The 20,068-nt window shown below is 47.3% G+C and overlaps 8 protein-coding genes across 8 annotated transcripts; 4 read left to right on the top strand and 4 right to left on the bottom strand.

The window, feature by feature from the left end:
- Positions 1-48: 48 nt before the first annotated feature.
- Positions 49-2,008, bottom strand: F4822DRAFT_168193 (DNA polymerase alpha/epsilon subunit B-domain-containing protein). Its single transcript, XM_051453251.1, has 4 exons — positions 1,883-2,008; positions 1,517-1,826; positions 501-1,452; positions 49-446 (listed from the first exon to the last, which is right to left on the bottom strand). Exons 1-4 carry the CDS (start codon positions 1,927-1,929, stop codon positions 226-228), a joined length of 1,530 nt encoding a protein of 509 aa, XP_051316738.1. The 5' UTR covers positions 1,930-2,008; the 3' UTR covers positions 49-225.
- Positions 2,009-2,213: 205 nt separating this feature from the next.
- On the top strand, positions 2,214-4,060 carry F4822DRAFT_394998 (ribosome biogenesis protein YTM1). Its single transcript, XM_051457403.1, has 2 exons — positions 2,214-2,473; positions 2,528-4,060. The coding sequence occupies exons 1-2, from the start codon at positions 2,353-2,355 to the stop codon at positions 3,877-3,879; spliced, it is 1,473 nt and encodes a 490-aa protein (XP_051316737.1). The 5' UTR covers positions 2,214-2,352; the 3' UTR covers positions 3,880-4,060.
- A 32-nt stretch (positions 4,061-4,092) lies between these two features.
- F4822DRAFT_394996 (ribonuclease H-like protein) lies at positions 4,093-6,512 on the bottom strand. The gene is made up of 3 exons (XM_051457402.1): positions 6,285-6,512; positions 5,188-6,203; positions 4,093-5,135 (listed from the first exon to the last, which is right to left on the bottom strand). The coding sequence occupies exons 1-3, from the start codon at positions 6,362-6,364 to the stop codon at positions 4,561-4,563; spliced, it is 1,671 nt and encodes a 556-aa protein (XP_051316736.1). The 5' UTR covers positions 6,365-6,512; the 3' UTR covers positions 4,093-4,560.
- A 194-nt stretch (positions 6,513-6,706) lies between these two features.
- F4822DRAFT_426814 (like-Sm domain-containing protein) lies at positions 6,707-7,232 on the top strand (the record flags this gene model as incomplete). Its single annotated transcript, XM_051460631.1, has 6 exons — positions 6,707-6,731; positions 6,790-6,846; positions 6,912-6,950; positions 7,007-7,034; positions 7,084-7,147; positions 7,197-7,232. 6 exons carry the CDS (start codon positions 6,707-6,709, stop codon positions 7,230-7,232), a joined length of 249 nt encoding a protein of 82 aa, XP_051316735.1.
- A 319-nt stretch (positions 7,233-7,551) lies between these two features.
- On the bottom strand, positions 7,552-8,121 carry F4822DRAFT_426813 (DNA-directed RNA polymerase II subunit RPB11; the record flags this gene model as incomplete). Its single annotated transcript, XM_051460630.1, has 4 exons — positions 7,552-7,754; positions 7,809-7,919; positions 7,974-8,032; positions 8,087-8,121. The coding sequence occupies 4 exons, from the start codon at positions 8,119-8,121 to the stop codon at positions 7,552-7,554; spliced, it is 408 nt and encodes a 135-aa protein (XP_051316734.1).
- Positions 8,122-8,758: 637 nt separating this feature from the next.
- On the bottom strand, positions 8,759-11,993 carry F4822DRAFT_394990 (transmembrane amino acid transporter protein-domain-containing protein). The gene is made up of 2 exons (XM_051457401.1): positions 9,472-11,993; positions 8,759-9,413 (listed from the first exon to the last, which is right to left on the bottom strand). Exons 1-2 carry the CDS (start codon positions 11,596-11,598, stop codon positions 9,237-9,239), a joined length of 2,304 nt encoding a protein of 767 aa, XP_051316733.1. The 5' UTR covers positions 11,599-11,993; the 3' UTR covers positions 8,759-9,236.
- A 233-nt stretch (positions 11,994-12,226) lies between these two features.
- F4822DRAFT_168074 (amino acid permease-domain-containing protein) lies at positions 12,227-17,223 on the top strand. The gene is made up of 4 exons (XM_051453247.1): positions 12,227-13,027; positions 13,086-14,068; positions 14,120-15,125; positions 15,183-17,223. The coding sequence occupies exons 1-4, from the start codon at positions 12,850-12,852 to the stop codon at positions 16,793-16,795; spliced, it is 3,780 nt and encodes a 1,259-aa protein (XP_051316732.1). The 5' UTR covers positions 12,227-12,849; the 3' UTR covers positions 16,796-17,223.
- Positions 17,223-19,652, top strand: F4822DRAFT_168091 (uncharacterized protein). The gene has a single exon (XM_051453249.1). The coding sequence runs from the start codon at positions 17,651-17,653 to the stop codon at positions 19,466-19,468; it is 1,818 nt and encodes a 605-aa protein (XP_051316731.1). The 5' UTR covers positions 17,223-17,650; the 3' UTR covers positions 19,469-19,652.
- The last annotated feature ends 416 nt before the right edge of the window (positions 19,653-20,068 follow it).

The raw sequence follows: 20,068 nt of genomic DNA, 5'->3' as shown, positions 1-20,068 counted from the left end.
CAAACCAACAGTATTATTTGATAGATAGGTATCTTTGCGCTCACGTTGCTCCCAACGAGTCAACAGCCGAGAATCCATGATTTCCATCTTATGATGCTCAAAACTAGCTTCCCCCCCTGTCAAGGTTAGTCGTAAGTTGCCTATCGACGCAAACTTTTATTTCCGGGGCCATTTAAACTCCTATGCTATGCTACTTTTATATATACCATAGTTTTCGCTGCAGTTTTAACCTGCAGTAATCTTGACTTTTGAAACTTCTAAGGTCTCGGTATCTACCAGAACCAATTCTTGGGTAGCTGCGAAGGACGGTACGGCGATTAATCGCACGGTTTGGCCCTCGGGGCCTTGGACGACTTTGGTGCCGAATTCGGGTTGGCACCCGACGAAGTATAGATGTGGGCATGTTTGCATGACGAAGGGGTCGTCATCTTGGAATGGGTAACTCCCTATAGATTATATGATTAGCGCTGTGTCTGGGAAGAAATAGGGGTAAGGCTTACATAGAGTATCCGGTGCCGTCGGAGCGCAGCACCGCCACCGACACATGGCTTCCATCATGCCGAGGCGATCGTCGCTACCGACGTATTTGAAGATATCGTCAACATTTTGGCCTCCCGTGCCCAGTACTCGCCATCCCTCGACCTCGGCTTCCCAGGGATTCGTCACAGTATCAAGCCAACCCTCAGTTGCATCACTTGATGTTGAGGGTGGCATTGTATAGGGTCGCGAATGCGGAAACATGGCCGGGTGGATCGGTTGCTGCGGATAACTCGTATTCGCCGGGTCCTGAGCGCCTGGAAGCAGGGTAACCGGCATTGTGGGTAACAGCGTTGACAAAAACTCGTCGAATAGCTGCGAGGGAAGAGCGTTATATGCGCTGCTGTCGTATCCGTATTTCTTATTCGCCTTCTTCTCCGTCATATCTTCGTCCGTCGCCCGACGCTCTTCTAAAGATATCGAATTCCCCGCGATGATCAATCTGCTTATTTGAGACAGCTCTTGCTGCGCTGACGGGTCGAGGGATTCGCCGAGGAGGTATTCGAGGAGGAGGGAGAGTTCAATCGCGTGCGAGGCATCGTTTCCGGAAAACCCCAGCCCGGAGACGATGGCGAGTTTGCTACCGCTGCCGCGGGATTGAGAGTCTGTCATTTCGGAGTCTTCGTCTTTCTTCACTTTAGCGTTCTTGGAGCTACCGTTTGTAGTTATGGGTTTAGAGAGGGCCCAGCGGTCGGGTTGTGGGGGAAGGTCGGGGAATTTTAGGTCGATTACTTCGAGCTCGCCGTTTACATTCTCGGTGCCCATAACAGCGATGATGCACCCGGTGACGAGGATCACGGAATTTAGGGCGTCGCCTACGAGACGTATACGACCGGACTCGTCTTCGAGGGTGACGGCGTCGGTACCGTCTTCTGAGTAGTATTTCTTATCCGATATGGGTGCTGAGAGCCATCGCTAAATATCGTATATCAGGAAATCAAGTCCGATATAGCAGAATTCTGACTAGAAAATGACATACATCTTTGGAGACATCCTCGAGAATATTGGGTTTTAGGGACATATCCATGTAGACGGTTCCCGATACCCAACATAGCTCACCCTGTCGGATATCTAGCACTCGCTCGACCTTCTTCACGGGCTCATCGCCAATGACAGCGCCCTCCCAATCAGCAGCCGCGAGCTGTTCCACAGCGGGTTTGATCTTGGTTAGCCGTAGGAAATACATATCAGCAAACTGTTGCTGATACGACTTTTCCTTATCTAACTTGAAGGAGTGTAGTGGTTTGTAGTTTGAAGGTGCCCGTTCAAGCTCATCTTCCGGTTTGCCCCTATGAAATGTTAGTATTTGTGTAGTGCTTCCATTTGTAGACATTCCCAGACTTACGAAGGCTTCCGGAGAAGATTTCCGGGTATATCATCGAGGGCAGTCATGTTGAAGGTTTATCATAAGCATCCTTGAATAGAATTGTGAAGATTTGTTACAACTAAGGCTTAAAAAGAGATTCACGGGAGACGCGTTTGCAAGAACGACGACGCGTTTTGGCGTTAATTGAAAGTGGCTGTGCTATGTCCCTCAATCTGTGGCTTGAACTATATGTCATTTGCTTATTTTGATTGGCTGTGGACCCTGGAATCGCGGGGTAAAGTATACATGCGAAACCCAGAAGGCTGGTAGGGAGTTTTTAATCGGCGCTATCGATAAGAAAAAAAGTTCAATCAACTTTGCAACTAAAATTCCATCTCGAAAATTGATCTTGCCAGTTATTCTGAGCAACGAGCGTAATAATCCTCATTTATACCCAGGAACGAACGAATTTACTTTCATTCTAAGATAATTACTCTTGAATAAGCAACATGGATGTAACAATGGGCCAGGCGGGCCCGGCCGAACCTCAACAGATTCGGGTCAACTTCACGACGACATCTCCAGATCTTCAATTACCAGAAGGCCGAACACAATTACTCGTTCCAGCAGGTTAGCATGGGTTTTTTCTTATTATTATTAAGACTTGAGCTAATAGTACTTCAGATATAAAACGATATGGTCTTTCTAGAGTTCTTAACTCCGAGTCCATGCTCAACACTACATCTCCCATTCCTTTCGACTTCCTCATCAATGGAAGTTTCCTCCGAACCTCATTAGAAGACTATCTTAAAGCCAATGGGCTTTCCGCCGAAACCACCATAACAGTACAATACGTCCGAAGTTTGATACCGCCCGTATATCAAGCCAGTTTCGAACACGACGATTGGGTTAGCGATATCGATGTATTATCCGAAGCCTCGCGCGCTGGTCTCTGGTCCGGCGACAAGTTCGCTACGGGCCAAGACAGAATTCTATCTGCATCATACGATGGTCTTTTAAGAATATGGAACAACTCAGGCAACGTTATCTCTACCTCAGCCTCCAGCAGTTTAGGCGGCCATAGTGCCAGCGTTAAATCTGCTAAATTTCTATCCTCATCGCAAATCGCATCCGCCGGTCTCGATCGCACGGTCCGGATATGGAAGTACACCGAATCCGACGACCACCTCTCCGGTACCATAAAACCAACCCTCGAGCTTTACGGCCATAAAGCCGGTATCGAATCCCTCGACGTTCACGGACCAACAGGGCGCGTCCTGAGTGCCGGTGCCGACGGCAGCATCGGCTTATGGACAACCTCTAAATCCACCGCGCCCGCCGCACCCGCGAGCTTACTCCCAGGTGCCAACGCATCCGCCTCCAAAAAGCGCAAAATCGCCTCTACCGTACCTCAACGTGGATCCCTTTCTCTTCTCCAACCCCATACCTCCTCCGCCTCCGCCGCAATCTTCGATCCTGCCGATGCCACAGTCGCATACTCCGCGTCGCAAGACCATACAATTCGCACCATCGACCTAACAACTGGGCGTGTGGAAAGTGTAATTACGACATCACACCCCCTCCTCTCGCTCTGCGCTGTAAAGCGCAGCAGCGGTACCCTTCTAGCAGCCGGTACATCAGCGCGCCACGTAACCCTCGCAGACCCGCGTGTTAACGCCGCAACTACATCCGTAATGACGTTACGCGGCCACCGGAATATGGTCTCCTGTGTCGCCGCCTCACCACACGATGATTACAGTCTAGTCTCCGGCTCCCACGACGGTACAGCAAGAGTATGGGACTTACGAAGCGCGCGCGCAGGGACGAAAGCCGAGGGTGGAGGTGCAGTTGGTGAGAGTGTGTATGTGATTGAGCGGGAGAGCTTGAAGAGTAATAAGAGCGCGAAGAGCGACGTACCTGGACGTGGCGCGAAGGTATTTGGTGTCGCGTGGGATAAAAGTTGGGGGATCGTGAGTGCGGGTGAGGATAAGATGGTACAGGTTAATCGCGGGAGGGATTTGCTCGCTGCAGAGTAGAGAGGGAGAGAATGTTGATAGAGGTGAGGTGGTGGTTATAGAGAAAATATGGTGAATATACCCCTATTGGATCTGATGTTTATGTGCGTTGCTTTATGTATGCCTGGGTGATATATATGACCCTACTTTTTAAACATATAGACCATACTGAATTAATGTTGAAAGCCAAATATTGAAAGTATTAATTCCTGAGGAACCTCTCAATGCTTGCAATTTCTTCAAAGCAGATACAATCATATTTCACTTGGAGATAATGATCTCATGTAGGACACTACATATGTTTTCTGAGTAGTTGTGCGGTAGTATACAGCGACGGCTCTATTCTATGTACGATGAGCTCAACACATACCACCTAGATATTAGCATCCAGCAAGATATCCAGTTAAACAATTCGATGTCCAAACCCCTTTCCACATCTGCTAGCTCCTTCCGGAAGACCAAGACTTAGGCGGTCGACGTTAAAAGGTGTAAGTGGACGAGCGGTTTAAAGATTCGACGGACCGCAATGTATCCATGGTACCATTAATTAGTCAGACGTCCGTCTGTCTCGACCTTCAACCAAGGCATTAAAGGCTAGATTCTTGATATTTCTCCCCAAAACGCCGTGATAAATAGATACCGACCTCATGTACATCGCAACGGGGTATATAAATGCAATGTTATCAACGAATTTCATAAATATCACTCATCCTGAACCGCAATCGCATCAGCTACGGAAGGCCACCGCGAGCGAAGTAAGTTTTCCTTTTCAACCATACACGCGACCTCTTGACGCATCCTCTCCACATCTATTGGCAATTTCTCATGCTGAACTGCTCCCAGGATGTAGCTGGTAACCGTGCTCATCTTAAGCGGTGGGTCTCGTAGTACTTGCGCAATAGTCTGCGGATCAAGACCCTGATCATGCCACAAATAATATGCGCGAAGCTGGGGAACGTTCGCGCGTGCGTCTGGATGCGCAAGTTTATAGCAGGCTACACGATCCTCAGCAATTTCGACCCGGGAATCTTTAGGACCTGAAGGACGTTTAGGTGAGACGCTTTTCGGCTTAGAATTCGCAGAAGCTTCTAGCTCCGTTTCCTCGATCGCATCGACAGTGGGGTCATCGCTCGTAGCCAGCTCTTCTCCACCCGCTATACGGATAGGCCGATTGAGTTCCGCGTGGTAAGGAGTGGGCGGACATGGATCGAGCTGTTTTCTATGATACTCGAGAATTGCATAGAGTTGTAATCCAGCGTAGGCGTCCGATGCCGAATCTACAACAATGTAAGCTTAAGAGAATAGTTCTGATAAGACGAAGTGACTTACATATAACTTGCTCCATGTTCAGAGCTTTCGTCCAATCACTTGCTCGGACATCCAACCCCTTGAAAAGGGGTAGATGCAAAAATTCTCCTACTTGGGTTGCGAGGGTAACGACTTTCCTGTTGATCTCTTTGTACTCTCCCCTGGGAAGATATTTAACCAGCCTGTATAGATGGCTGAGCTCCAGTAACCCTTTCGAATCAACCCCTAAGAAATTCCGCAACCTAGTTGCGTCGCCTTTAATAGCAACGCCAACTTTGGTAATACTGGAATCTTCCATGATAGCCTTGAATGAAGGACCGATAAGGCTGCCTGTACCATTGAAAAGGGCGACGTGAAAAAGCCCAATCCGACTTGGACTCGCTAATTGAATCAATGAGACATTCCTCTTTGCACTGTGGTGCTTCATCGAATTTTCGACCCATTCTAGATCGAAGCCCAGTACTTTCTCATTCATGAAGTATTTTTGGCAGACTTGTTCCATTGTATGCTTGCTTCGACAGTAATGCACTTTTACTTTCTGCTCGGTGCCATCTTCCACGGTTCCTCGGTATTGGTTGTAAGACCAAAACGACTCTTTAGATCCAACGGGAGCCTTCTTAGCAGCATAGAATAGGGAGTCTACCATTTTGAATGGTAGTACAGAGACGGGCGGTTCGGCAAGGTTGTTCGTCTCTGAGGACGCATCTTGCTTTTCCGCAGGAGGAGAAGCTGCGCTCTTATCCGCGGCTCCGGCTTCAAACGTAGCTCCATTCGTTTTCGGCGTGCCGTTCTCCGAAGTCGATAGCGATAGCTCTTCGAGTTTTGGATATAACGAGGCGGAGTCCAGTGTATCGGATTCAGACGTGAACCCCCGCGCTTGATTCGTCGCAATCGCATTCTCATTCCAAGCCTGGCGATCTTGAGGATGAAAATTCGGAGATCGCGTGGCAGGCGAGAACGATATACCCCGTTTTGGGTGCCATAATTGGTGTTTCGTCGGCGTAGTTGTCATCCTAAAGCTTCGTACTACCCAATGGCTGTAAAATCAATTGGCAAATGTCAATATATATCCGAAAATATTGACCTTGTAAAAGTAGATACTTCAAGATAAAACGAACCGCAAGGCTAGTGATGCACGCAACGCCTTAGAAGACCTCAGGACATTGCCAGCGATCTCCGAGCTCCCAAAGAACATCATTGGTAGTGAATAGATATGCAATCAGAGCACTGCTCCATGATGACTATGAAGCTAGTGCGGATCGCGGGTGCTCGTTAGGCAGACGCGTCGCTATGACAAAAGTGAATGTGGGAATTGTTGTAAGTTGCCAAGGTTTAGTGAAGATTGGTTCAGGGTCCAATGGTCCACTATGAGCGGGTAATGCTGATGGAGGCTAGCTGAGTCATCAAAAGCTATGATTAGGTAAGGCGGGACTAATGCCCGATTACATAATTCATAATTCACCTCTCGATCCCCAAAAGACTTTGTACTTTCTTCGACGACTTGCGACAATCATCTACGAAGGCAAGCCAACCCACTAAGATGGCGTCTCAACTCCTTCCTCTAGGTATGTATAATCTGAAGGATACGGTACGAATAAGAACAGTCACACTGACAAATTATAGAACTCATCGACAAGTGTGTCGGCTCGAGAATATGGGTCATCATGAAGGGTGACAAGGGTATGCGCATTCCCAAAATTTGAAGGACTAAGGCGATGGATGACTGATGATGGTTACACCACTAGAATTCAGCGGAACACTCTTAGGTTTTGACGACTACGTCAGTAAGTATATGCACATTAACTCTGGATTTTACATTAGAAGCTAATCACATTTACAGACATGGTTCTAGAAGATGTGACTGAATTGTATGCACATTCACGATATGATGTTTGAGCGGTTTCTAACGATGCATAGCGACTACTCCGGAAACCACACAAAACTCTCCAAGATCCTACTGAACGGCAACAATATCTGCATGGTACGTATTGACTTACCATATATAGAATTACATGCTTATTTTTTGCTAGTTAATACCGGGAGGTGAAGGCCCTGTAGCCACATGATTACGATAGATATGAGATGAGAAGAGGTTTCACAATCACTAGGGTATCATAGCTAAGCAGAATAAGAGGATATTAGGCTCGGAATTAGGGAGCGAGTATCCCGTGAATTATGATGACCACCGAGTCACAGAAGTGACGGCTATTTTGGGGTCATTTGTTAATCTAGACGAATTCCGCCACTAAACTACCGAATTTTATGCCTTAAGTTCACAGAAATCAATGCAAAGCGATGCCGTAACGCCAGGTATCTCAGATGTCCGAACCCTCTTCCCTTAATTGATCGTGAAATGCCGCGCCATGCCATCGTAACAAAGAACTTTTACGGTCTGCCGTTAGGGCCGTTACTGTCTTGCTCTCCCGCAGTAGCCATGCGACGTAGCTCGTACTCTCGGGTGAAGTTCTGTGCGAGCTGTCCGAGGGACGCAACAAGTTGCTTGCAGACCTCGACGAAAATTTCACGAGGGGTGGCGGTGCCGTCTGTTTGGAGGCGGATGAGCAGCTCGGGCACGTTAGGATGAGCAACTAGGTAATGATTAGAATATTTGGCTCCAAGGCGATACAGAATATTGAATTTACCTTTGTATCCAGCCATCATGACGTGGGGGTGCTGCTTGAAGTGCTCAGCAAGAAGATTGCCGACGGTGTGGTCTTCCTTCATGATGATGAAGTCCGAGGTGTTCGACATGCCTTGAAGTTCGTTAGAATGCTAGTACCATTGAATTTTTATTGACTTATGCTCACCAGCGAAGGGCTTCTCGGTGATCTTCTTCTCGCCATCATTGAGAAGGAAGAGATCGAATCTAGAAAATAATTAGCATATATCCACACAATGGAGGTAAACAAATAAATCTGACGCTCCGATGGAGTTGCACTCTGTGTGGCAACTCATCTTGAATGATGATAGGAGAGATTGAAGTAAAAGACAAATGTGAAAGCCCAAGACGACGACGGTGATAATGAAGAAAATGAGAAAAATTGGAAGTGCAAGACGCCGCGGACATAGGTAAAGTGAAATCCCTAGAAATAATCCATCGTCGTGATGTGCAGGCGCGAGACAGCTATCGCCGGCAACAACCCCCGTAACCTTAAAACTGGCCTGCTCCTTCCCATCACGTTGTTGATTGTTCCAATACCCCTCGGCGTCCCGGGGCATCCAGGTGCAAAATAGGGAAGAGCGTAGAGAGAAATGCGGAAAATTAACGACACTTACCTATCTGGAGCGTTCATGTTAATTGATCACCAGATTGCTTATTCTGATTCAATAAGGGAAATGGCGACGCGTGAGATTCAAAAACGACGGCGATTAGAAATGCTTCCAATTTTTGGCAAAACAGAAGCTAGAGAACTGAAGCCGGCGGCGAAATATTCCAATGCGAAAATATGTAATGCGAAAAGGTTGGTTTATTTTGAACTGATGTTTGCAAAAGGCAAAAGATATAAATGAATGAGCACAGTGCCGCCGCCCAAATACTAACTTCAATGAAAGGAGTTTATCTAGCCAATCGGCGAAACACTGGGACAGTGCAGTGACTTACATAACACATAGAAAATTCACTGTCATTAGGTGGTCCGTCCATACATTGTAACCCGAACAGGGGTTAGCGCCATGCAGAACTAGAGTATGTACCTACCCGTATTGTACAGTGGACCCGTGCAGCCAAGAACAGCTTAGAAACAGAAAATACAGCATGTCTTGGGAATACTAGGTCCCTATCATTAAAAGTTCGCCATAGCTACATGTACCTTATATACGCTATCCTACATCAGTTTGACAACCTATAGGCATCTACTCATGTACCTACTCTCAAAACACAGTCCGCCCCAATGTTGAAAAGCCACAATATTTCCTCTGCAAATTCTATCTCTTCGTGGGCTTCGTTCCATTCCCCTCTGACAAGAAATGTTCTAAATTCTGTCTCGCATCTTTTGATCTTGATGCCGATGCTACTGATAAAAATATTATACAATTGTAACAACCAACTCTGTTGATGTTATCTTGTGACTTCAAAACTTGTTGGGATCACAATGTTTCGGTAAGCTCGGACCAGAGGGGCCGCTGGCCCAGCTGATCACTGTCAAACTCGTGGTATACGCCATAGCCACAAATCCAAAGATGCACAGAAGAATGTCTGTGACTTTTCGAACTCTGGATCTCGCTACGCCCTTGTAGTGAAGTAGGGGCTATAAAAAGATTAGCATGATTTATTGATATGTGCCACAAGTTGATGAAAGGACTTACCGGGTAGATGTACACGAGAGGAATGCAGGCAAAGTTACCAACAAGAGCAACAAACTTGTCCAAGTCATCTGCACCTCCCCAGGCGATGAGAGCACATAGGAAGACGATGAGGAAACGGAACAAGTTCTTCTGCCACTTGATGTAGGGATTATACTTGCCGCTTCTCGTGAATAGAGCATTTTCTGTGATACGAATTGCAGGGAAAATCTGCAAAGGTGTCGAAAGTAGAATGGCCAGCGAGTAGAGAAATTGTACACCGTTGACGAGTTTATTGTCTTGAGGTAGGTTGAGAAGGACAACAGTCTCGGTCTTCGATCCATACGCCGCATAAGATACTGCGCCCATAGTGATGAAGAGAACCGAAATAATAATCATGACATAGAACATGACCTTAGGGAACTTGGATGGCGACTTCATCGATTCTTGGATAGGGATGATAAGGCCAATACCCTCAAAGGTGAAGATAGCTGTGCCAATGAAGAGCGTCCAATCCTTTTGGTTAAACTGAATGATATCTGCGAGACCGTTGGTGTTAAGGGTGAGGATATCGTAGTAGAAAAGGTACGCAAGCCCAATAACGATGAAAGCATCAGCAATCAAAGCCGTAAACCCGAGCTTGCCGATATCTCGGAATAGAGAAAATGGTAAGAATATGATCATCTGCATCACGATCAACCAGGTGATCTGAATGTGTGCGTTGCAGTTGGAAACGGCAAGAATAAAAGCTTGCAGGTTTTCCGCGGTGAATACGATATACGCTGCGACGAATCCGATCTGACTGATGACGATTGAGAATAGGATCAAGGTTCTCATCCAGTCGCCATACAGGATTCCACCAATATCGCCGAATGATCCATCAACTTTTAGTCGTGTGGTGACTAATAGTACGAAGCAGTAGTAGCTGAGTGCCGCCACGAAAAGAAGAACCAAGTTGCTAAAAAGCATACCGCCATTGAAGTAGGCACGGGGGAGGAACAAGACACCTGTGCCCACGAATGATTTCAAGAGAAGCAAAGCTGCGTTAAAGGGGCTGTTGTTTCCGCTGCCACCTCGGACCTTACGTCTCCTCTTACGTTTTGACGGCGTTAGCAGAGTGCTATCTTCCATTGGTTCCCTCTCCTCTTCACTGTCGTAGAAATCATCGCTTTCGCCAGAAGAGAAGTATTCGCCAGGGCCCAAGACTTCATCATCCTCTTCAAGTTCCTCGCCTGCGAAGTGGCCATAAATAGATAGAAACTCCAGGAAGCTGTTGGTGAACAGCTGAGGATCTCGTCTGCCTCTTGAGGTGCCTTCGCCCGCTTCTAGTTCCTGGGGATCCAACGGCGGGCTTCGCGCGGCTCTTCGAATGTAGTTTCGTCTAAACCCACCGGGAATCTTAATAGTGTTTATGTCGAGAACATCGCTCTCCGGATCATCCCTAGCGTGGCTGAAACTCTTGCTGCGCTGATGACGACTGCGGCCTTCAGCATCTTCAGTCCACCTGTAGATCTGACGTGTTATATCACCTCCTTGCAACTTAAGACTAGAGAATTCATCGCCATCTTGCCCTGGGTCTACAGATTCGCCGACCTGTTTACCCTTCGAATGGTCTCCATTGTTAGACCCAGTCTCTCCAGCATCTGTAGGCTGGACCAAATGCCGTTTAACAATTTCGGGGTCTTCGTATGCCCCAGAGCCGCCAGCCTGCAAATGTCTCGACCTGGCTTCAAATGAGCCGTAATTTGTCGGTGTTATGGATGGCTGTAGTCCCGAAGCTGTACCTGCTGGCGATGAAGACCTTATTGGCGGAGTGCCGAACCTTGGCGGTGACGTCCCTATTGAGTTAGAAAGAGCGGCAGCAAGAGCAGATACTCCGGGGCCCGCTGTACTCTGGCCGGCACCAGCAAGAGGTCCCGAATTATCAATGTTCTCATCGCTATCTCGGTTCGGTACCGAGGCTCTCAGTGTCGGCGAAGTGCCAAATGCATGGGATGGCACGGGGGAAGCTAGGCGAGCAGTGACATCGGCGCGAGGCAATGAAGTCGAGAATGTGCGGCCTCGCAACGAGCCTGGAGAGGAAGATATCGGTACTTCGAAAGGGTTTCCAGGCTGCGGTGTTGTGCTTCTTTCTTGATCCGGGTTCGTCATCGTGCTGTCCGAGGTAGGTAGGTAACTACGCGTGTTACGAGGGAATCATCGAGGTTCGAGGGAACTTGGAGTAAGACGTTTCGAAGTTATTTGAAACTAGTGCAAAGAGGATAAAGTCAATTGCAAGGCTAATAATACAGGATATCGGAATTAATAAGACGAAGCAAAACACGATGAAAGCTTTACTCGTAAACAAAAATTGTCTTAAACGTACCAGAAGATGAAGAAAATAGGATCCGGGGAAGAATTGGCTAAATGAAGGAGAGAACCTTCTTAAAAACAACTTCCTACCTGACTGGAATATGAATAGGTAAATTACAGCAGGTAGGCAGTCTGAAGTAAGGCAAGACCCTCGTGATACTGTTATCAGTCAGACCCTGAAGAATTAACCCAAGTTGGTCAGCTGCATCATATTTTGGGGCACTTTGGGGCACTTTGGACCCCCAAGACCTTTGCACGGGACGGTCCAGCTTGCTCCTTGATTTCTCAGCCAATTAGGAATACTCCGATTATCGCCGGTGCTGATTGTACCCAAGTACCCAAGTACTATCTCGGCTCATAATACATGACCGATCCACAGTATACAGTTTTTCCATACATACGGTTCATCTTGCTTTTGATTTTCAGGCAACACTTGACGAATTTTGCTTTTTAAAGTCGTTCTATATTCCACTCTGAAGAAATTCAAGTCTAAATATTTGTCAAATCTTAAACAAATTCAATCTACATAGTCAATTGACTCATTTTCTACACCTCACTTTCTGACTACATCCAACGTGCGAGCCTGACTTTAATTTATCATATTACCAAAATGGTAGCTACTATTACCGACCTGCCGACCAACAAATCCCAATCGGATGTCTCCTTTTGGATCGGCTGCCCGACGTCATTGGATAAATCTCGACTCAAGATTCGCGACAAATTTTGTAGAGAACCAAACTAATCCGCAATAAGTCTAGCTGGTCCTTCTATGCTCGTCGTATTGCATCCCCAGTTTCCTGGTTCGAGGGATCATCTTACCCATGGGATCGACCTCAGGCGGGGTTATTGTCTGCACAATGGACAAAGCATTCAATTCTCAATGATATGATCGCGGGGTTCCCTGCCGTGCAACCTTCTTTTCCTACCCAAATTTAAGGCAGAAGGCAGCAGAAGCACAACCTTTCATAGCTCGCTATTCGAATCGTTAGCTGGTGTCACCACGTTGCGTAACGATAGGTAGAAGTCAAACAAACGACCAAGACCAACACGATGCCTCCAGAATCTCGAGGTGATGAAACGAGCGCCGGCTCGGCTCAGCCGAGTAAGAAGGCGAAGCTTGGCCTTATCGCTGGAGTCTTCGTTCCCGTCGTGAACAACATCATTAGTATTCTTATGTTCCTCCGATTCGGTTCCATCATGGGTCGGATTGGTCTACTTGGAATGCTTGGTAGGTTTCACTAATATCGTACAATATTTCGGCACCTTACATGTGTGCATCCACGCAGGTCTACTCGTTATTGCCTATATCGTCGATTTTATCACTACTCTGTCTCTCTCCGCCATAGCTTCTAATGGGGAGGTTAAAGGAGGTGGCGCCTATTACCTGATTTCAAGATCACTCGGCCCTGAGTTCGGCGGCTCCATAGGCGTTCTGTTTTACCTTGCTCAGGTTGTAAACACATCACTCAATATCGTTGGTCTCATAGACTGTCTAAAGCTAAATCTGGGCCCTTCGATACCTCACGGCTATTGGGAGAGTTATGCTATGCAGACAGTAGCTCTTGTGTTCTGCACAGCTTTGAGTCTCGCCGGGCGTGCCATATTTGTTCAAGCCAGTGGTGTCCTCTTCATTGTACTCATTTTTGCGATTATCAGCATTCCTATTTCGAGTATCGCAGGAAGTCCGTTCAAGAATGATATACTTGGAGTTGAATTCACCGGGGTAAGCCTTGATACGATGATTTCTAATCTTTATCCTCACAGAGCGAATCCCGCGTATCGAGGCGTCGACACGTTTAGGGAGCTGTTCGGTATTCTCTTCAGTGCTACGTCCGGTATCTTCGCTGGAGCATCGATGTCAGGGGACTTGGCAAATCCAAGTAAAGCAATCCCGAAAGGAACATTATGGGCTATGGCAGGGACCTTTGTTCTCTACGTAGTCGTTATCTTGTCGATAGCGTCTAGCATCACTCACCGTTCTTTCCTTCAAGACACGAATATCATCTCTACGACCAACTTATGGCCCCCAATAGTACTCGCCGGAGAGTGTGCTACTACGTTCTTCTCAGCTTTGATGGGAATTATCGGTGGTGCTAAACTCCTTCAAGCTCTTGGTCGCGATAAACTCCTCCCGGGGCTATCTATATTTGGTAAAGGCAACAAACGTGATGATCCTATACTTGCGGTGCTCATTACGTATATCATCGCACAGGTCGCCCTATTCGCAGACTTAAATCAAATCGCGACTTTCATATCTATGGGCTATCAGGTGAGAAAACACGCCATTCATCATTTTACATATATCTAACATCTAGTGTAGATGACATTTTTTGTTATGAACCTAGCTTGTTTCTTACTGAAGATAGGATCAGCTCCTAATTTCCGCCCTGCTTTCAAATTCTTCGGTTGGCACACAGCCTTCGTGGGAAGCGTTCTTTCTGCTGCCGCGATGTTCTTCATAGACGAGACATATGCTGCTTGCGCTATTTGCGTTCTCATATTTCTCTTTTTAATTATCCACTATACTACTCCGCCGAAACATTGGGGCGACGTCTCTCAAAATTTGATTTACCACCAAGTTCGAAAGTACCTATTACGGCTCAAGCCCGAACACATCAAATTCTGGAGACCCCAGATAATACTGCTGATTAATGACCCTCGGCATCATACGCGACTTATACAGTTTTGTAACTCTTTGAAGAAGGGATCCTTATATATTTTAGGGCATGTGATTGTGACCGATGACTTTACTTCGGGCATACAAGAGGCAAAGTTGCAGCAGTCAGCTTGGACTCGATATATCTCGGAATTCTCACGAATTAAAGCTTTTGTCCAGTTAACAATGTCGCCGACGATCGTATGGGGCGTGCGAAATCTAATCCTCTCTGCTGGTCTAGGGGGTATGCGACCTAATATAGCTATCTTGGGTTTTTACAACATGGATGATTTACGGAAGTCTCGGCCTCTATCTGGAATACCTGAAGTACCCAACACGCCTACTAAAGCAAGGATTGAAACCAAGATCGAAGGGAAGGCGCCAAGGCGGCGGCGTGGAGACACATCTGCTCGTCTTCTCGAAGGTTTCCTCCCAACCGACACTATCCGAACGGAGGGCATGATGTCCGTTACAGACTATCTAACAATACTAGAAGATCTCGCACTCCGTCATCGCCTCAATGTTGCCATTGGCAAAGGATTCCAAGCACTGGAAACCCCGCGCCGCGGTGGGGGCAACATCAAAAAATACATTGATCTTTGGCCTATTCAAATGTCGGCTGAGATTACTGATGGTGATACAAGCGTGTGGACGACTAATTTTGACACTTGTAAGTCCCCTGTAGGTATGAGATTACCTGAAATGCATCGCTAACATAAATATGAAGACACATTGATTTTACAGCTTGGATATATCTTGCAAAGTGTCCCAGCATGGAAAAGGGCGTTCAAACTCCGTGTCTCAGTATTCGTCGAGTACGAGAGCGAAGTTAAAGATGAACAAGCGAGACTAAAAGCTTTGTTAGAAAAACTACGGATTGACGCTAGAGTCCGAGTATTCTGGCTTGCTTCGGGGCATCTACAAAGCTATGAGACCATTGTTAACGGCCGTGGCCACGACTCTGAAATCGGATTTGTCGTTAACGAATTACTAAAAGATGATGAATGGTGGCAAGAGCTTCAGAAGCTAAGGACCGACGCTCACAACTTGTCTCGATCGCAGGAGCTTCTTTCGATAGAAGAAATGCTAAGCGTCACAAGACGCAGAGGCAGTTCCGTATCGAAATCCGACGCCCATAATAGCTTGCCTAAGGGGCTGGATGTCGGCGAGTTGCTCGATAAATATAAGAAACCGACAGTATCTACCATGGCGAAATTCGGCGTCAACTTTGGTATTCACACTCAACAGTTAAGCTCTTCAGCGCTAGGCCATCGAACAAACAGTACTACGCCTGACTACAGCGATGACGACATTGAATCTATCGCATCTTCAGACGTTGACTTTAACGATGGTGCTAGTGTAGCGAGTGATGATGTCCAAGAGTCAACTTCATTACGAAGGCCTAACCTATTAACCTTCGCAGGTCGAAGAAGAAGTCACGGAGACGACTCTCGCGGAGTGGGACGATTGGATAATATAGGACAATTACGTACAGAACGATCAGGACGTTCGACTACAACTAGTTCTTCGGGTTATGGCACAATAACACCGTCGACAGCGCCGACAATAAGACCGATTTCTCCAGTCAAACGGACGCAGAGCTCAACTGGCCTCCTTAGCGCTACATCAGAACTAAGCGACCCAGCGCCTGCAAAAGCCCCCTCGAGACCGACACTTTCGCGTAATTCATCGGCAAGCCGATTTACTAGCAAACCAACACCGGAAACTACAATCCTTGCCGAAGGTGATACGGGACCAAGGATTATGTTTTCTAAGGAGGAAGAATTGACATCTCGGCCAAGGCGCCCAGCATTGTCACGAAATGCATCTGCTGGTCCGTATTCGAGCCGGCCCGTTCCAGAGACCAAAGTCGAACACGAAGATGGTTTTGGGCCGCGCCTTATGTTCGCCGAGCCCGAAGCTAGTACCTCCGAGCCCCTATTGAAATCGCGAAGGAGCTCAAAATCACGCAGGAGCTCATTATCCCGGAAGGAGAAACCGTCGGAAGTACAACTCAATATACCAGAGCTATTAGCATCTTATCATCCTGGCGAACAACTAGACGATGATGCTCACTCAACATACACAACACAGAGTCTACCTCTATCGTTTAATGATTTGCCTAGCCGGGCGCAACATTTAATTCTTAATGAACTCATGCGTCAACACAGCAGCGAAACGGCTGTGCTACTTACGACTCTTCCGATCCCCGAAGAGGGGACCTGCAAGAGTGAGGAGGCTAGTGTGAGATATCTCTCCGATATCGAAGTGCTTTGTCATGAACTCCCGCCCGTTCTTTTGGTTTTAAGTAATAACATGACTGTGACAGTCAGCTTGTAACACATGCCCGACTAATGTTAGAGAAGGATTATTATATGGGTCAAGATTGTATAGGCATTGATATTTTTGGATACACGCACTAAGATACCACTTTGATTACAAGACGCAATAGTATATCTACCTACGATTTACACATAGATTTTTGACACCAAGTTCCAGGCATGGAAAATTTTGGTGTTCCCCTTACTAACACATGAATAGGGCAGAAAACAGCATTTTGGATCTTTACACCGACGCCTGACGGCTACCGCCTATTGGACGAAGATAACATATGTCAAGCATACGTCTAGGGCGGCGTTGTTACGACCCTGGATTGATACTGACATCCTTGTTTCTCAATGACATCAATTCCAAACTAGCCATTCAACGTCTAAAGAGAGGCTTTAACGGTTCCTGACTCTTTAAGAATCACAATGCATTAATTGACACGTCCGAGAAACAAAGCACAAAGAATCCCTTGTGACTCCCGCATGGCTCACAATAACATGGCGGTAGAATGTTTGGCTTGTGACGAAGGAAAAGCGTCATACGCCCGACTCAGGTCAAAGGAAGATTGATTCACTGAAGTTTACATAACTGACAAAAAGCACACTACTTTTCAATGACTTGCTGCCTGTATCCGCGATGCATAGGAGTTTGGTTCCAGAATTACTTTTTTTGACTTTTTTTCACTACTCATGACATTCGTTTCTGACTACAGGGTTTGATATCCATGAACACATAGCATATTTATTTCTAAAGCATAGCGATTTTATTTTACATTAATTTTAAATCCTTAATTTCAAGTTACACAAGCTCAACAGCACGATAGACTAGACCAAAAAAGAGAAAATAATAGACAAGAATAGACAGCAGATGGTAGACGAAAATCATCACCGAAGAGAGGCGGGCTCGCTCCGCCGGAACGACTCCAGCGTCAAACCGAGGCTCAGCGACGGGAGCAGTGTTAGTAATAGTGATGGAGGAGTCGTCTCCAGGGTTTTGGGGAGTATTCGACGCAGGCGTCGAGATAAACCGAAACCGTTGACACCAGCGGAGATACAGTTGCAGCAGCGAAGATTGTGGATTGCTAACTATCAGGGCTCACATTCACCGGACCGGCCCCAGGTCGATCGACGGATGGGAGAAAAACTGTCTGATAACGAGTATGCCCGCAAGCTTCAGAGGATGCAGGAACGGAATGAGAGGATTTATGCATCGGCCGACCGGAGTCAAAGCAGGGGCAGGGGTATTGGTAGAAGTAGGACGGCATTTGAAATGAGTACTACGCTTAGCGAAGGTCGTTCGTCTGTGGCCTCGGGGAGCACTAGCGAAGAACGACCGTCATTGCAGTTTTCCAGGACGGAATGGCCAATCGCAAAAGAAGGCAGTACTAGAGGACGGGCACCGAGTTCTCCTATATCTCCTGGGGCTGTGACGATACAGGTATATCGCGACATTGGTGGTATAGATCGAGGACCTATTATTCGGTATAGGAAGGAGTCCGAGCAGAGGGCTCAGTTGCTATCGAATAAACTGTATGCCCCAAGCGAGTCTTCTCAAAAGGGGCATAGCTCGCAAGAGGGGTCGAGACAAGGAAGTACGGGAACGTCTATTAGGTTTGTTGACATAAAGACGCCGACTCGTGACGATCCAAATTCAACAACGCCTAGCCTCATTCTTAACTCTTCTACCACATCCCCCTACCCTAAAGACATCTACAGCTCGCCGAAACCGAAGGACAATAACCACAAAGGTCTCCCTACACCGCCCCTGGAGCCGGCCCAGCGGTGCCCGTGGCCAGGATGCAATTCGATCCTAAGGACAGAAGAAGAGAAGAAGGATAACCTCTGCACAGACTGCCACGAGACATTGTATCCCCGGGAAAGCGCCTTCTTCGGGTCCAACGAGGAACAAGCACCACCCGCCGCAGGCGACGCCGAGCTAGCATCCCTCCAGGCTCTCGTCGGTGCCCGCGCCAAAGCCAACACCGAGACCGCAGAGAAAAGTACACAAGAACACACCACCCGCAAGAGAACGGTGATCCCGCGCGTCGACAGCAAGTTCAGCACGTCAAGCTTCAAACTCCAGCCCGCGCCTAGAGGGAAACGCCAACGATCCCCAGGATCTTCCGATGAAAGCGAAAACAGGCGTGATGTAGTAAGATCACCGCCTCCCTCAAGCCGCAACAAGCACATTGGATTTCAGGATGTACGATGGTTTCCGCTTTCGCCAAAAGAGCCGTCCGTTAAGTACTCGCCACCTCCAAAGCCCAAGCCGCAACCTCGCGCAGAAAACAATGATAGTAGGATAGGCGCTGGCTTGCTACGTCCTGAATCCCGCAAAAGCAGTGATGATTCATGGACAACCGATTTGCGATGCAGCGATAACGACAGCGATGACAGTTCCGAGGATGCGCTCTCGAATCTTCCCAAATTTGATATTGTTTCCCCGCCTAAATGGCACCTCGAGGATAAAGAAAGGCACCTCGAGGACAATAAACACAAGGCCGCACCACTACCTGGTCGACAAACTGTGTTATACCAAGAAATCGATGATATTATTGATTGCTACACGACGATTGAGGGCGGCATGAAGATAACGGAACGTCAACAGAAGAGGGCAGATACCGTGTCGTCGTTTTTCGAGCGGGAACCGGAGGAAATCGAGATGAAGCGACGGGGATTTATCTAGAGCTAGAATGTCTTAATAGAGACAGTGAGAAAATCGCAAACGATATTAGAAGAAATCAGGTAGACAATTAGTAAAAACAACGTGGTGATGGCATTATGGCAACATGGCAAATTAAGGATCAACTACCCTAAAAGGATAGATGCCTAAGCAAATGCAATATGATGCGATGTACATGAAAGTAACTTTTTTGCCTGCCCACCATATGGGGACAGCACCGATCCATGATCCTCTAGATTTCTCGCATGTCCTATGCGAATGCAACTACCAGCCGTGCAAATTGCATCAGCGGCAAATCAAGCAAATAACAAGAACTCCTGCCTCGATCTTTTGGGTATACCATTTTCCTATTAACGCCTTGTGAATCCTGGATGATACCTCTGGGGAAACAAATCGATCGTCTAAATGTGAGAACTGGAAGTGATAGGCGTGGACTCCGATCTCTGCTCCTGGGTGTTCTGACCGTCGCGAATGGACTGAGTGTCGGTGTTAGCTTGACTAGCCGGAGCGTCACGGTCTTCTTCGACGGGGCGGGTGGCTTTGGGAGTTTGGGGGCTATCGCGCTGCTCGTTGTTGAGTCCACGAATGGCTGCGGGTGCACCG

This window comes from Hypoxylon trugodes (genome assembly GCF_022578975.1).
Source record: "Hypoxylon trugodes strain CBS 135444 unplaced genomic scaffold F4822scaffold_3, whole genome shotgun sequence".
NCBI lineage: Eukaryota > Fungi > Ascomycota > Sordariomycetes > Xylariales > Hypoxylaceae > Hypoxylon > Hypoxylon trugodes.
The sequence above is the reverse complement of the archived record's forward strand: the minus strand, read 5'-3'. Positions and strand labels throughout refer to the sequence as shown.